The sequence below is a fragment of the Sabethes cyaneus genome, chromosome 3 (assembly GCF_943734655.1).
Source record: "Sabethes cyaneus chromosome 3, idSabCyanKW18_F2, whole genome shotgun sequence".
NCBI lineage: Eukaryota > Metazoa > Arthropoda > Insecta > Diptera > Culicidae > Sabethes > Sabethes cyaneus.
This window is the reverse complement of record NC_071355.1, coordinates 119,729,961-119,745,337: the sequence shown is the minus strand read 5'-3', so window position 1 is coordinate 119,745,337 and position 15,377 is coordinate 119,729,961. Positions and strand designations below refer to the sequence as shown.

Here is a 15,377-nt window from a genome sequence, read left to right as displayed (position 1 = left end):
AGGGGTCTATCATCGGGGTGCACTATTATCTGTCGGTACATTTTTTCGATATCCCCAATTAGTGCCACAGCATATTTACGAAATCGTAAGACAATCTGCAACAGCTCATCTTGAACCACTGGTCCTACCTGGAGTGTATCGTTTAAAGTGTATCCAGATGACATTTTCGCCGAACCGCCGAACACCACTCTCAATTTATTCGTTGTGCTTGAGGCTTTCAATACAGGATGATGTGGCAAGTAGAAACATTTTTTGGTGTCAAGCATGTCGTTCCATGTGCTGCAGGTTAATGTATTCATTCATGAAATCATGATACGCGACCTTTAGTGACTCATCTTTCTCCAGACGTTTTTCAAGGAGCTGAAAACGGTGCAACGCCGATGATTTCGAATCGCCCATCATACGCTCAAACATAGGTTTTTTCGGTAATTTCACAACGTATCGACCTTGCTCGTTCCTGGTGGTTGTGTCGTTGTACAGATTATCAGAGTCTTCTTCCTCTGTTGACCACGGTTTGCGATCAGTCAGCTCTTCCATCTCCCAAAATCGCTCAATTAAACTGTCCAAATTTTCGATTGCAGCCACGTTTGAACTAATGATTCGCGAATGCGGTTGAAGGGAAGCAGAACCAGAAATAACCCAACCGAAAATAGTTTCCATTAGCAGCGGCAGATCACGCCCCAGGTTTAATGAATGACTCGTGGAGAAGAAAGCGAAAAAATGTTGAATTCCCAGAATTAGATCTACTTCACCACGAATATTGAATCCAGGATCAGCCAATGTGATGGAATCCGGTATATTCCACGTTTTCGTACACATGTTCTCAATCGGCTGCTTTGAAGTCACCTTTCGAAGTACCAAAAACTCCAGTTTTACAGCAAAATCTGTTAATCTGGAACGAATTTCCGTTGAGACAGTACGACTTCATTTCACTACATCTGCTCCGATACCGTGAACATTTATATCTGCTTTACGGGCCTTTATACGCAACATTTGAGCCAATCTCTCCGACATAAGGTTTGACATTGATCCGGAGTCCAACATAGCACGGGCCAAGATTTCATTTCCGTACACATCGACTACCTTTACCACCGCCGTCATAAGAAAAGTGTTAAATCCAATCGTCGCCGAGTTGACGATGGTCGATGTCGAAGGTTCAGCATTTTCGTGTCGGGAAGCTACGTTTTCTTGCGATGTTAATGTCGTTACGTTAGACGTCGTATTAGAACCAGCAAATCCGGGATGGATGATAGTATGGTGTTTTCCTTTGCAGGTTTTACAGCAAAACTTGGACAGGCAATTTTTTACGAAATGGTTTGAATGAAAGCAATTGCTACATAACCGTGCTGAATGAACCAAATCTAATCGTTTTTCAAGTGGCATTTTTGGAAATTCAGGGCACTCCACCAGTCGATGGCTTTGGGAACAAGCTACACAGTTGGAATTTCGATTATCAGAGGCAGAGCCAGAAATGGGACGTTTGAAAGAGAAGGGAGCCTGCAGCACCGGCGCATGAGTACCGTGCGTAGTATTCACTGAGAGAGGTTCGAGAACACGAGTTCTGCGCTGCAAAAACTCGATAAGTGTGCTGCAATTCGGTTCTGGTATAGTTGATGCATGATCCTCCCAGATTTTTATAGTGGTGTCGTCTAAACGTGCACAGAGTAAATGTACCATAATTGTGCTCCAACTATCCACGGGTTCTTGCAGTTGTTTCAAGACCTTGCTATGCCTTTCGAATGAATCAATTAGCCCATGCAGTGCATTAGCCGACTCTCGTTTCATTTTAGGGTAGTCCAGCATTGCTGCTAAATGCTTCTTTTTCAACAGATAACTGTTCAAATAACGATCGACCAAAATTTGCCACGCTACGGGATAGTTCATCGCACTGATAGTGAGAGGCTCGATTAGCTGAGCTGCTTCGCCCTTAACAGCTGCGCGTAAGTAGTGGAATTTTTGCACCGTTGATATTTCAGCTGAGGAATGAATAAGTGCAATGAACGTATCATGAAATGTGAGCCACTGGTCGTAATTCCCGTCGAATTCTGGTAGGGTAATGGTTGGTAGTTTGACTCCTGAAAGATGCGATGCGTTGGGTGGTTGATTAGCATCACGGTTAGAATTGCGTGGTGTATCCGGCACTTTAGCAAGCAGCGCTCCCTTTACTCGAAAGTATTTAGATTCAAATTTTTCCCGTGTGACCATTTGATGAGCCTCAGCTTGCAGGTGTTCTTCGTGACTCTCGATATCAGTTTGCACTTCTTCGAAAGTTGCCCATATTTCATCCAGGTTGTCAAGTCGTAGTTTAATTTCACATCTGTCGCGTTCGGGATGGCATCGTTCAGCAAACTCCTCACAACGATCCAGCGACGCAAGAAGATTTGTGCGCTTCTGCTCCAGTTGACGAGTTTTTCTCTTCGGCATGATGAAATAAAAGCGATGCGAATGCGTTCCTTAAAACAAAGACCCGGTAGAGACGCACGATGGAGTTAAAATGCTTGGAATCACACTCACCTTTTTCAAGGCGGAATAGAGCCTTGTATTATATATTAATACGATGTAATGAATAATCCGGTGGGGTTGTCCAGGTATTTCCAGGTTTACGATGGTCTTTGCGTTCCCACGAAAGGTGACGCGCTTAGTTGCCCAGTACAAAATGACGGATGAGGTTGATGAAGGACACACAAAGGTCACGATGAATAGAGCCTATTGTTAACCGAACGCCGGATCCTGGTCACGGCACCATTTTTCTGTTACGTCTAGTGGCCAGCGTTGAAGAAATTCCTTGCTCCGGAATTCAATCGTGTAGAATTGGGGTAAAATGTCCTTTCCGAGGGGAAGTATATCCGCTTAATCATGTCCTAGATTCGTCACACTAAGTAATATCGCCCAAATAATGTCGGTGATTTTCGGTTTAATCATTCACTCCGATTCGGGATACCAACGAAAACCAATTTATTTGAGTTTTAACTATTTAATCAACCATGAAGTGAATCGAAAGAAACCGATATAAGTGTACTATTTATTCCGAAAAATGCGTCTGATCACCTTGGCGGCTTTCCAACACGTGATCTGAAAGTCTTATGTTACCACATTCTCCTGTATGAGAGTGAACATTGACTTAACGAAACTCGTCTAAAAGTCGTTAAACTACTGTGTCTAAACTACAAGCACAAGGCGCCCCCAAACACAGTGGAATAAACCCAAACTATGCATTTTTTAAGTCCCACTTGCCCCGGTGTACCTTACAATACAGTTTTAATTTGTGGCAATACGAAGTTTGTCGGGTCAGCTAGTGGGAAATAAATTTAGCTGATCATATAGATCATTACGTGCTCATAAAACGTATAATCTGGTATTAGTTAATAGATATTTGGTTACGCACATATTTCGTTGCACTAGCGATTTCCGAAAAAATAACACCACGGTCTCCAGGTTTCGCCCATTGATTAAGCTTTTAAAGAGCGTTCAGCTTTTGCCGCATCGATCAGCTTAGAGTGAAGTAAACAAACGAAAAGCTGATCAGGTATCAAAACCGGCCTTCAATGTAAACGGATTAATTAACCATCCTATTTATCCTATGCATTATTCAGTTTGCTGTTGCAAATCTTAAATGAATCGGAATGTCTTGACAAAGAAAACAAACCATATTTCGGGATGTTCGTAGTCGGTGCGGTTGACTGCGGATCAGCTGTGTTTATGTTTGCACGTTTTCTTTTTGACATATATTACCAATAAACATTCAAATAAAGGTTTAGGTTTTTGACGAACACATGAGATGTACAGTACAGTGTTTGTCGCATTAACACAATACCTTTAGGCACCTTCGGTTTCCTCTTAAACCAATCTTACCAACCAACTTATAAATTGACTTCTTGGCTTAACGTAAGAACAACTTAATACGGACGAACAAGACACAGCACTTATGGTTCTTACAAAACATTAAAAGTACCTTTTACGCTAACCGGTTTCTGGTTTTATCCAACCCATCTACAGAGCGGTGGTCGACTGCATACATATAGTGATTTGTTGTCTCCTACAGATTTAGTTTCGTCAGTTGGAAGAGAGGCGATGAGATGAGGGCCTCATCCTCATTCATTAAAAGCCGATCTGCGGTGCTGATGTACATCGATTCCCACGCATTCAAATGAGAGGATTTTCTTACATTTTTTCGGAGCTTTGCGTTCTCCCAATGAATTTTGTGTTGGAGGCAGATAGAATGCATCGCAATACTCGAATCATTGGTCCTTTTGTTCTCCACAGCTTTTTTATGTTCTTTGAGACGAGTTTCAAATTTTCGACGGGGTTGTCCGATATACACAGCTGAGCAATCCTTACAGGAGATTTCGTAGATACCCGGCTGTTCTTCGGCCGGAACCTTAACTTTTTTATTATTTAAAAGGTCCCGCAATGTATTACCACTTTAATGAACCACATGGAAACCGTGTCGTTTGAGAATGTTCCTAGTGTGGTTCGTCATTTTTGGGTAAAATGGCACACTGATTCTGTAGATTTGCCACAGAGAACAGATTAACAGGCTCGAAGAAAATAATCGGTTTTGTGTGTGTAAAATCTGCCGATAGCGCTCTCCAGAAATAGTTTGCCAAACGCATAAAAAATATGCATGTACCTTTACCAATATTACTATGAGCTGGAGTTACATAGTAGCGATGGCAGCGACATCAAGTTTTAGTTTGCCACTTACAGCTCGAGGGGTGCTCCATCGTAGGATTACTCGTTGATAACATAAAAACCTTTTACTCACTTCTCGTCAATTACCTGCGGTAGTCTGTTCTCTGTGGATTTGCTCTTTTTCCGGCTATAAAGTGGTGGTGTCTTGACGCTGCATTTTACGGACATGTTTACCGATTATCTAATCCACAAAACTCTTGTCGTACCCGTTTAGTTCTGCCGCTTTCTGGATTTTCTGGATTACCTGGTCAATAAACCCATAGAGAGGGAGGATTATAGCTGAAAGCCAAAAAATCCAGAAAGCGGCAGAACTAAACGTGTACGACAAGAGTTTTGTGGATAAGATAATCGGTAAACATATCCGTAAAAAGCAGCGTCAAGACACCACCACTTTACAACCGGAAACAGAGCAAATCCACAGAATCAGTATGCCATTTTACCCAAAAGTGTCGAGCCACATTAGGAAAATTCTCAAACGACAAGGTTTCCATGTGGTTCAAAAAAGTAGTAATACATTACAGGACCTTTTAAATAATCAAAAGGATAAGGTTTTGCCCGAACAACATTCGGGTAACTACGAAATCCCCTGTATGGATTGCTCAGCTGTGTATATCGGACTAACTCGTCGAAAATTTAAAACTCGGCTCAAAGAACATAAAAAAGCTGTGAAGAATGAAAGGACCAACGGTTCGAGTGTAGCGATGCATTCTATCTGCCTCCAACACAAAATTCATTGAGAACTCGTAAAGCTCCGAAAAATTGTGAGAAAATCCTCTCATTTATATGTGTGGGAATCGATGTACATCAGCACCGCAGATCGCCTTTTAATGTATGAAGATGAGGCCCTCATGTCATCGCCTCTCTTCCAACTGACGAAACTGAATTTGTAGCAGACAACAAATCACTATACGTATGCAGTCGATCACCGCTCCGTAGATGGGTTGGATCAAACCCGAAACCGGTTAGCGTAAAAGGTACTTTTAATGTTTTGTAAGAACCATAAGTGCTGTGTCCTGTTTGTCCGTGTTACCAACCAATCCTAAAATGGGAAGGTTGCTCATATTATGGCTGGTACCATGGGAGATAGGGATAGGAGTTGCTGGATAAGAGACTAAGGAGCACTGTGGAGTCTATTTTATGCCTGCAGGTGCACAATAAACTTCCGATAAACTTAAGACCGACCGTTGGTTAGCCAACCTACTGCTGACCTATCACATCGTAACTAAAAGTTAAAAAAAATCCCCAAATGGTTCACAGTTTTAAAATAATTAATTCTACATTTTATAAACCTTTTTAACTATGATCTTACCATCGGAACAAACTCTATGAGACAAAATATACACCCTTTCATTTCAGTTATATTATTCTTAAACGGCGTTTTTTCGGATTTGTATATAACTGTGACAAGCTGCGCACCACACTCTGGACAAGAATCGGCTGAAATCAATAAATCAGTATTTAATATTTTAATGTATTAATAAGGCATCGATTTTGGTACTTACATTCAACATTTATTTTGACGGCATCGTCAAAACAATTAATAATGACATCGCAAAAATTACAAACTAGTTTCCAATTTTTTGGAGACATGGTACAGTCCATCACTAGTATACCTTGATCGCATTCTATGCAACTAGATACGCCTAAATTCATGTACGAATGTACACATGTCGGGTGCGGACAAATATTGCAACCTGAATTTTTGGCCATATCTCTGAAAGGTGGATAGTTATAGCAGTACGGACATAAAGGAAACGATTTGCTTTTAGCTCCGTTAGACCAAGCTAATAACTCAAAGTCATCCAAAGGACATTTAAGTTCTCTATATACACGTACTGTTCCTTTCATCGGCATTGCGTATGTCTCATCACACTGCGAACAATGTAGCCGCGAAGGTTTTGATTGTATGTATTTCATATAACGTCGACATTTACCGCAACGAGAAAGAGATTTTCCAGCAGAGCTTAATGAAGAAAAGGAGGCTTCAAATAAAATATCCATGCTACCAATGTTTCGAACAAAATAAAGAAATTTAAGCCGAAATATTTCGACAGCATGTTTTAATACTGAAGAATAATCAGCTGATCCGTGAGCTATCAAATTTAACTGTTGTTCTACTGCAGATCGCATCGATGGAAGAACGAGCTCTGGATCAATCTGAAAACAAGAAAACACTCATCAATGCAAACGATTATGATTCGTTTTTTCAACAGGCCCATATAAATATGCACTATAGAGGAATTCCAGCTCAAAAAACTAAAAAAGGCCATTTTTGCCTCGACTATTTTTGATTGGAATGAAATTTTCCTGATATGTATTGAATGTCACCATGAAGTTCGGAATGTTACTAGAATAATAACGAGATGTACGACTATATACCGTGTACCCCGGCTGGAATGACCTTCCTTAATCTGAACATTTTTAATCTGAACCCCGTTGGTATTGAATGCGTTCACATTAAAAACTGATCAAGCGTCATACACAATTGACGGTTAAGTTGACCGGCAAATTGAAAAAAAAAGCAAAAATTAAATTAAAACCTGATTTAATCCACCTAGTGGTGAAAGGAACCTTTGTTATACGGTCTTACTTGCTATTTGAGACGAAATCGACACGTCGTCGGGACATAATTCATCTATTAGTTAACGTTGCATTGTCCGTTGGTTTACATAAAAATTGAAAATTGAATCTATACCTATAAAGAAGGATTTCTGTCTGTCTGTCTGTCTGTCTGTCCGTATGTTCCTTATAGAATCGAAAGCTACTGAACCAATCGGCATGGAAATATGCATGTTGAGGTTTTTTGGGGCCAGGAAAGGTTTTAGTGATGGTTAGAAACCCCTCCCCCCACTAAGAGGGGGGGGCTCCCATACAAATGAAACACAAATTTCTGCATAACTCGACAACTAACCAAGCAAATAGAACAAAATTTGGCATGTGGGTGTTTTCGGTGACAAGAATTTATTCTATGGTAAATTGAGACCCCTTCCCTCTTTATAAGGGGAATTATAACTCCTCTCCTCTTTAAAAGGGGGGGCTTCCATACAAATTTCCTCATAACTCGAGAATTAATCAAGCAAATGGAACCAAATTCGGCATGTGAAAGTTTTCTAGGGCATGAATATTTTCTATAGTAAATTAGGACCCCTCCCAACTTTAAAAGGGGGGGCTCCTGTACCAAAGAAACATAATTTTCCTCATAACTCGAGAAGTAATTAAGCAAATGGAACCAAATTTGGCATGTGGGTGTTTTTAGAGACAAAAATTTTTTCTATGATGCATTGAGACCCCTTCCCGTTTTAGGAGGGGGGGATCCTATACACATGAAATACAAATTTCCTCATAACTGAAGAACCAATCAAGCAAATGGAACAAAATTTGGCATGTGAAAGTTTTCGAGAGCAAGAATATTTTCTATGGTAAATAAGGACCCGTCCCCATTTTAAGAGGGGGGGCTCCTATACAAACGAAATACAAATTTCCTCATAACTCGAGAACTAATCAAGCAAATGGAACAAAATTTGGCACGTGGGTGTTTTTGGAGACAAATTTTTTTTCTATGATGAATTGGGACCCCTCCCCACTTTAGGAAGGGGGGCTCCTATACAAATGAAATGCAAATTTCCTCATAACTCGAGAATTAATCAAGCAAATGGAACCAAATTCGGCATGTGAAAGTTTTCTAGGGCATGAATATTTTCTATGGTGAATTAGAACCCCTCCCCACTTTAAGAGGGGGGGCTCCTATACAAACGAAATACAAATTTCCTCATAACTCGAGAACTAATCAAGCAAATGGAACCAAATTTGACACGTGGGTGTTTTTGGAGACAAAAATTTTTTCCATGATGAACTGGGACCCCTCCTCACTTTAGGAGGGGGGCTCCTATATAATTGAAATACAAATTTCCTCATAACTCGAGAAATAATCAAGCAAATGGAACCAAATTTGACATGTAAGTGGTTTTGGACGCAAGATTTTTTTCTATAGTGAATTGAGACCCCTCTCTTCTTTAGAAAGCGAGTTATGGCCCATCTCCCCTTTAAGAGGGTGGGCTTCCATACAAATGAAATGCAAATTTCCTCTTATCTCGAGAACTAATCAATCAAATGAAACCAAATTTGGCATGTGGGAGTTTTAGATGGCAGAAATTTTTTCTATGGTGAATTACGACCCCTTCCCCTTTTAAGAGGGGAGCTCCCATACAAATGAAATTCAAATTTCCTTGTAACTTGAGAACTAATCAAGCAAATGGAACCAAATTTGGCATGTGGGAGATTTTGGAGTCTTGAATTTATTTTACGATAGTTAGAGACCTCTCACCCCTGTGGTAGGAAGATATGGACTCTCATACAAATAAAACAGAAATTTTTTGCGAAACTCAAAAACTAATCGAACTCGAGAAATTCGAGACTCTTCCATAAAACATTAGTCAATACAAGACCACAAAAACTATCTATAGTAACACTAGATCATTCAGGACGAGACGGTCGCGAGTGTTGCCGGTGACCCGCCGTCGGAAGCGCCGCCCACTGGGGGGCTTGCAAAACTCGAGATTGTGACAAAGATCATCCGAGATTCATGATTTATGTACAACACAGGTTAATTTGTGGCAATACGAAGTTTGTCGGGCCAGCTAGTAAGCTTATAAAATTTGAACAAAATAGAAGCACCTACAAATTTTGATAGTTCTTTTTCTCATGAAATTGCTGAGTAAGTTGTTACTAATGTGGGTAAGTGCAAGTAAAAGTAAGTTGTCAGAAGAAATATTATTCTTTACCATATATGTTAAATGTATATGTATGTAACATGTATATATACATTGCGTAGTAAAGGTCTAGTTTATAGGTTTTTGAACTATGCATAATTTCCTGTAATGCCATTCTATTCGATTCACATCAAAAAAGTTTTCTTGAAAATTTTTATTAACCAGAGTAACTCAAGCTGTTGTATTCTGAACAACATGTGTAGGTTTTTGCATGCCATATTTACCAATCGTTGTTTAACTAACGTATATTCTTCAATAAACTTGTTATGAGCAAAATGTCTGAATTATTCAATGCAATAATACTTTAAATTGTTAGGAAAATAGATCAGCATAAACCGACAGCACAGAAAAGAAGCAAGCAGCATGTGAGGTGTACCGCTATTGGCCTCAACTGGAATTTTTTCACGTTACTTCATATGGAAAAATTGTGTCTGTATGTAGCAAAACTATCAGCAAATGTAAAATGTTTAAAAAGTATCCGTCAGTTGGTAGTCGAGTAATTCGGGGTTAAAATCAGTTTATTTTTATAATCAAAGTTTTACAGTTCCTAAACAAGCAAACATAGAGGTATACTATTTTCAGCAAAGTTGTGTATTTTTATTATTTGTATAACTTTATAGTACACGAAAAAGTCAAACAACAATTACAAAAAGAGCTAAACTAGAAAAACTGATTTTACAAATTCAGAAACAATAAATAAGATTTCTTTGTCTTCGCTGAAGAGATAGAAGGTTACAGTTTTCAGCAAAATTTCATGTAATAATATGCTCTAAAATTTTGCAGAACACATCAATGTGTTATATTGAAACTGAAGAAAAATAATTTTTTTATTTCACTTTTAGGGGGATTAATCAAAATTTATATTCTACCAAATGATAGAGCATTCAATTTCAAGAAAGTCTTTCAAAGGTTCGATAAACTTGAAACCAAGTTTTCCTAGTCAAAACTCTAGTGCACACGTTTTCTTTGGTTTTGGGCTATTGTGCGCGCGAGTAATTGTGTTGCAAAAGTTGGCGCGAGCGTTCGAGGATTAATATCATTTTACCGGTAAAACCAATTCTTATGAAATTTTGCGTATATATTCGTAGTGTCAAAACCTCTCGTTTGATATTAAAATAATTGAAATTAGGTAAATTATTTTGGTTAAAATCATTATAAATTATTGTTAATTTTGGTGTGGTGTATACGATTGCTCATAACTTTCAAATTAAACGTCCTATCAAAAAACCATTCAATAGTGATCTATCCGGCTATATTACCTGCCAAATAAAACTAATAGCTCATAAATCGATTTGGCCATCTCTGAGAAACAGGCGATCATTTGTACCTAGTCAAAACAGGTTTTTTAAGGCTAACTTTTAAACTGCTTGCCCGTTTTCAATAAAACTTGGTAAAAAGTTTAGTAATAGTAAGAGCTTTCGTTTGGTACTAAGTTTGTTAAAATTGGTTGCGTAGTTCCGGAGAAACGCGTGTCACGTAGTTTTCACATTTTTGCTTATAACTTTTAAACGAAAAGTCGGACCGCAAAGCAATTCAATAGTGATATACTAGGCAATAATACCTTTCAAACAAAAGTTAAAGCGGTCAAATCGGTTTAGCCATCTTCAAGAAACAGGCGATAGAAAATGAGCTGCACACACACATACACACATACACACACACACAGACATTGCTCAGTTCGTCGAGCTCTATCGATTGGTATATGTGATTTGGCCCTCCGGGCCTCGGATCAATTTCGTGTTTTTCGACCAATTCTTGTTATATAGTATAACAAAGGTAAAAATGAATTCGCCTGCTCTGAACGAGGTGTTTTTCATATTAGCGGGGGTTGAGTGTACCACAGAGAACAGATTAACAGGCTCGAAGAAAGTAATAGATTTTTTGTGTGTAAAATCTGCCGGTGGCGCCCTTCAGAAATAGTTTGCCAAGCACATAAAAAAATATGCATGCACCTTTACTAATATTACTTTGTACTGATGGAGTTACATATGAGCCGTTTCGAATTATAGTGGTCTATTGACCATTTTTGTCAAAAATGAGATTTTTGCATAAATCACATCTTTTTGGATAGATGTACCATATAAACACTAAACACTAAAAATTACAAAATAGTAGGTTTCCAACCTGCTTTTTTCATGTTGAATTTTTGGTCCGGAACAGAATGGTCATTAGAGCATTAGAGTGGTCTATGTGCTTGGGACTTACTTGTGACAGAGATTGAGATAAAACTCCAATAATTTGGGCATTAGGTGAAAGTAGTTAATAAGCGTAAGTCGACTATTGTTTTTGGTGCCGATTGGACTCCCCATCCCTCAATGGGAAACCCCCCTCCCTCCCTTTTATCAGCAAAAGCCCAAGAATTTCGAAAAAAGTGGTATTTTTCAGCACCAGTGCTGCCAAATATTTTTTAATTCGATTTGAAAACCAAAGTTCTATTTTTCTCTCAATGAATACATTTTAATCTCGAAAGTTCCGACTCCATCGTATTCCACAGATTTTTTGCCGTTGTGAAAGCATGTATACAGTATGTAGTAACATTTTCCTTAGCAGTTTTGCCATAATTAATATTTTCGGAATGGAGGTTCAGAACTACACTTTGACCAGTTCAAAGCTTAGAGGACCAACGAGTCCAAGTCGCAAAAGGCCTAATTGATTCAGTTTGAAAAAAGTGGTTATGCCGCTTTTCATTTTATAAAGGGTATGTCGATGCGAGGTCTAGGGAAAACTAACTAGAGAACGGTAAACCTAGGAAAACGAATCACTGTCCACTGGGGTCCACTGTACCACGATAATTTTCAATATGTATTTTATCCCCTTTTTTATAGACGGGAAACTAAAACGAAGATTTCCAAAAAGTCGGGAACTTGCCTTTAGCCAAAGACATATTAAAAAAACTACAAGGTATACAGCCCTAAGGGTTGTACGCAGAGGTGACGATGTAAAGAGGAAGACTGATGTAAACTGCATTTCTGACATATGTATGTTTATAAGTATCTGTAAATGTCATTGTTTAAGTGAATGTTTAAAAGAGAAGAACGAAATATTCAGATTTTATTCTTCATTGAATGCAATGGTGACTTTGAAAATACGTGGACGGGGGTCCATAAATACAACGCTTGCAACCATTAAAACATAGAGATTTCTTTTAAAAAACACTAGTGTGCATCATAAAGGTTGAAACAGTAATGAATGACCAGCCCATAGATTATTATATTAAATATGATTATGCGTAGCTTGACATGTTTCAATAATCTTACTTTAACTCGCTTGTGGCCTTCAAAAGGGCCATTGGTAACAAATAACATTAAAGCCAAAGCACGTTCATCGCAAATATGACGTGCCATTTAAATATCCTTCTCTTTTGACATGAATGGCAACAGGCACGTAAGTTAGCGGCGTCGATTCACTGTCTATTGCTCCGAAAAGGTTTTACTAGTTTACTTTCACAGCTTACCACTTGTTCCATAGCAAACAATATGCCACACACGCAAAAATTTCTGTTTTATTTGTATGAGACTTCTTATCCTTCTACAACAGGTGTGAGGGGTCTCAAGCCATCATAAAATAAATTCATGCCTCCAAAAGCCCCCTCATGCCAAACTTTGTTCCATTTGCTTGATTAGTTCTCGAGTTATGAGGAAATTTGTATTTTATTTGTATAGGAGCCCCCCTGTTAAAAGACGGTGGGGTCTCAGTACACCATAGAAAAAATTCTTGCCTTCTAAAACCCCCACATGCCAGATTTGGTTCCATTTGCTTGATTAGTTCTGGAGTTTTGAGGAAATTTATATTTCACTTGTATGGGAGCCTCCTCTCTTAGAAAGGGAATGGTTCTCAGTACACCACAGAATAACCCCCACATGCCAAATTTGGTTCCATTTGCTTGATTAGTTCTAGAGTTATGAGGAAACTTGTATTTCATTTACGTGGCCCCCCCCCCCTCTTAGAGGGGAAAGGTGTCTCAGTACACCATAAAAAAGATCCTACCTTCTAAAACCCCCACATGCTAAATTTGGTTCTATTTGCTTGATTAGTTCTCGAGTTTTGAGGAAATGTGTGTTTTATCTGTATAGGATAGGAGCCCCCCCCATGAAATTGCTCTCTTACGCACTACATAAAATTGCTGGTTATTTTATCTATGGCGTGGAACACAAATTACGTAACGCAAAAATTCCGGATTTTTTACCCCCTCCCTCTCCCATGTAACGATAAGTAGCGCTTGGCATAACCCCCCATTAAATTACGTAACGTTAATCAAACCCCCTCCTCCCTTGACATTGAGCAAAATTACATAAATCGTATATTTTTACCTTTGTTATACTATAACAAAGGTTTAAAAATTGGTCAAAAACCCGATTTAATCCACCTAGTGGTGAAGGGAACCTTTGTTATACGGTCTTAGTTGCTATTTGAGATAGAAACCGACACGTCTTCGGAGTATAATCCATCTATTGGTTAACGTTGCGTAGTGCGTTGGTTTACATAAAATTTTTGAAAATTGAATACGTTTACAAAATTTGAACAAAATAGGAACACTTATAAATTTTGATAGATCCTTTTTTCATGAAATTGCTGAATAAGGATAAGTAAGTTTTTAATAATTTGAGTAAGTGCAAGTAAAAGTAGGTTGTAAGAGCAAATATTATTCTTTAACATATACATTGCGTAGTAAAGGTCTAGTTTATAGATTTTTGAACTATGCATAATTTCCTGTAATGCCTATTTGATTCACACCAATAAAGTTTTCTAGAATAAATTTCATCAATTTTTATTAACCTTCCGTTACTCACGCTGTTGTATTTTGTATAACACGTGTAGGTTTTTGAACGCCATATTGTTATAAAGTTACAAATCGTTGTGTAACTAACGTATATTCTTCAATAAACTTGTTATGAGCCAAATGTCAAAATTATTCAATGCATTAATACTTTAAATTGTTGGGAAAATTGATCAGCATAAACTGACATCACAGAAATGAAGCAATCAGCATATGAGGTGTACCGGAATTGGCCTGGAATTTTCTCTCGTTTCTTCATATGGAAAAATGGTGTCTGTATGCATCAAAACAATCAGCAATAATGTAAAATGTATCCGTCTGTTGGTAGTCGAGTAATCCGGAGTCAAAATTAGGGTATTTTTTATAATCAAAGTTCTACAGTTCCTAAACAAGCAAACATAGAGGTATACTATATTCAGCAAAGTTGTGTATTTTTACTATTTGTGCAACTTTGTAATACATGAAAATGTCATACAACAATTACGAAAAGAGCTAAAAGAAAAAACTGATTTCACTAATTCATATACAATAAATAATATTTTTCTAGCTTCGCTGAAGAGATAGGGGGTTACTGTCTTCAGCGAAATTTCTTGTAATAATATACTCTAAAACTTTGCAGAATACATCAATGTGTTATATTGAAACTGAAGAAAAATAATTTTTTTATTCCACTTTTAGGGGGATTAATCAAAATTTAAATTGCACCAGACGATAGAACTTTCAATTTCAAGAGATTCTTCCAAAGGTTCCATAAACCTAAAACCAAGTTTTCCCAGTCAAAACTCTAGTGCGCATGTCTTTTTGGCTTTGGGCCATTGTGCGCGCGAATAACCCGTATTACAAAAGTTGGCGCGAGTGTTGGAGGGTTAATATCTTTTGATCGGCAAAACCAATTCTACTGAAATTTTGCAGATATATTTGCAGCATTAAAATCTCTAATCTGATGTCAAAATAATTCAAACTAGATAAATCATCTTAGATGAAATGGTTATAAATTATTATAAATTTTAATGTGTTGTATTCAATTGCCCCTAACTTTCAAATTAAACGTCCAATCAAAAAACAAATCAATAGTGATCTATTAGGCTATGTTACCTTTCAAATGAGACTAATAGCGCCTAAGTTGGTTTAGCCATCTC

General features: G+C 38.1%; 1 protein-coding gene across 2 annotated transcripts in view; it reads right to left on the bottom strand.

Moving 5' to 3' along the window:
- The window catches only part of LOC128739789 (DNA topoisomerase 3-beta), a 169,458-nt gene that overhangs the window by 46,336 nt on the left and 107,745 nt on the right, over positions 1 to 15,377 (bottom strand). For both annotated transcript variants that reach the window (XR_008412189.1, XM_053835292.1), the window contains exons 6-7: positions 6,195 to 6,849; positions 6,002 to 6,129 (exon numbers count right to left, since the gene is read on the bottom strand). Coding sequence is in view for 1 of the 2 variants with exons in the window: in XM_053835292.1 (XP_053691267.1) it covers positions 6,002 to 6,129; positions 6,195 to 6,849 (783 nt within the window). In the remaining variant the exon portion in view is untranslated. The remainder of the gene's footprint in view (positions 1 to 6,001; positions 6,130 to 6,194; positions 6,850 to 15,377) is intronic.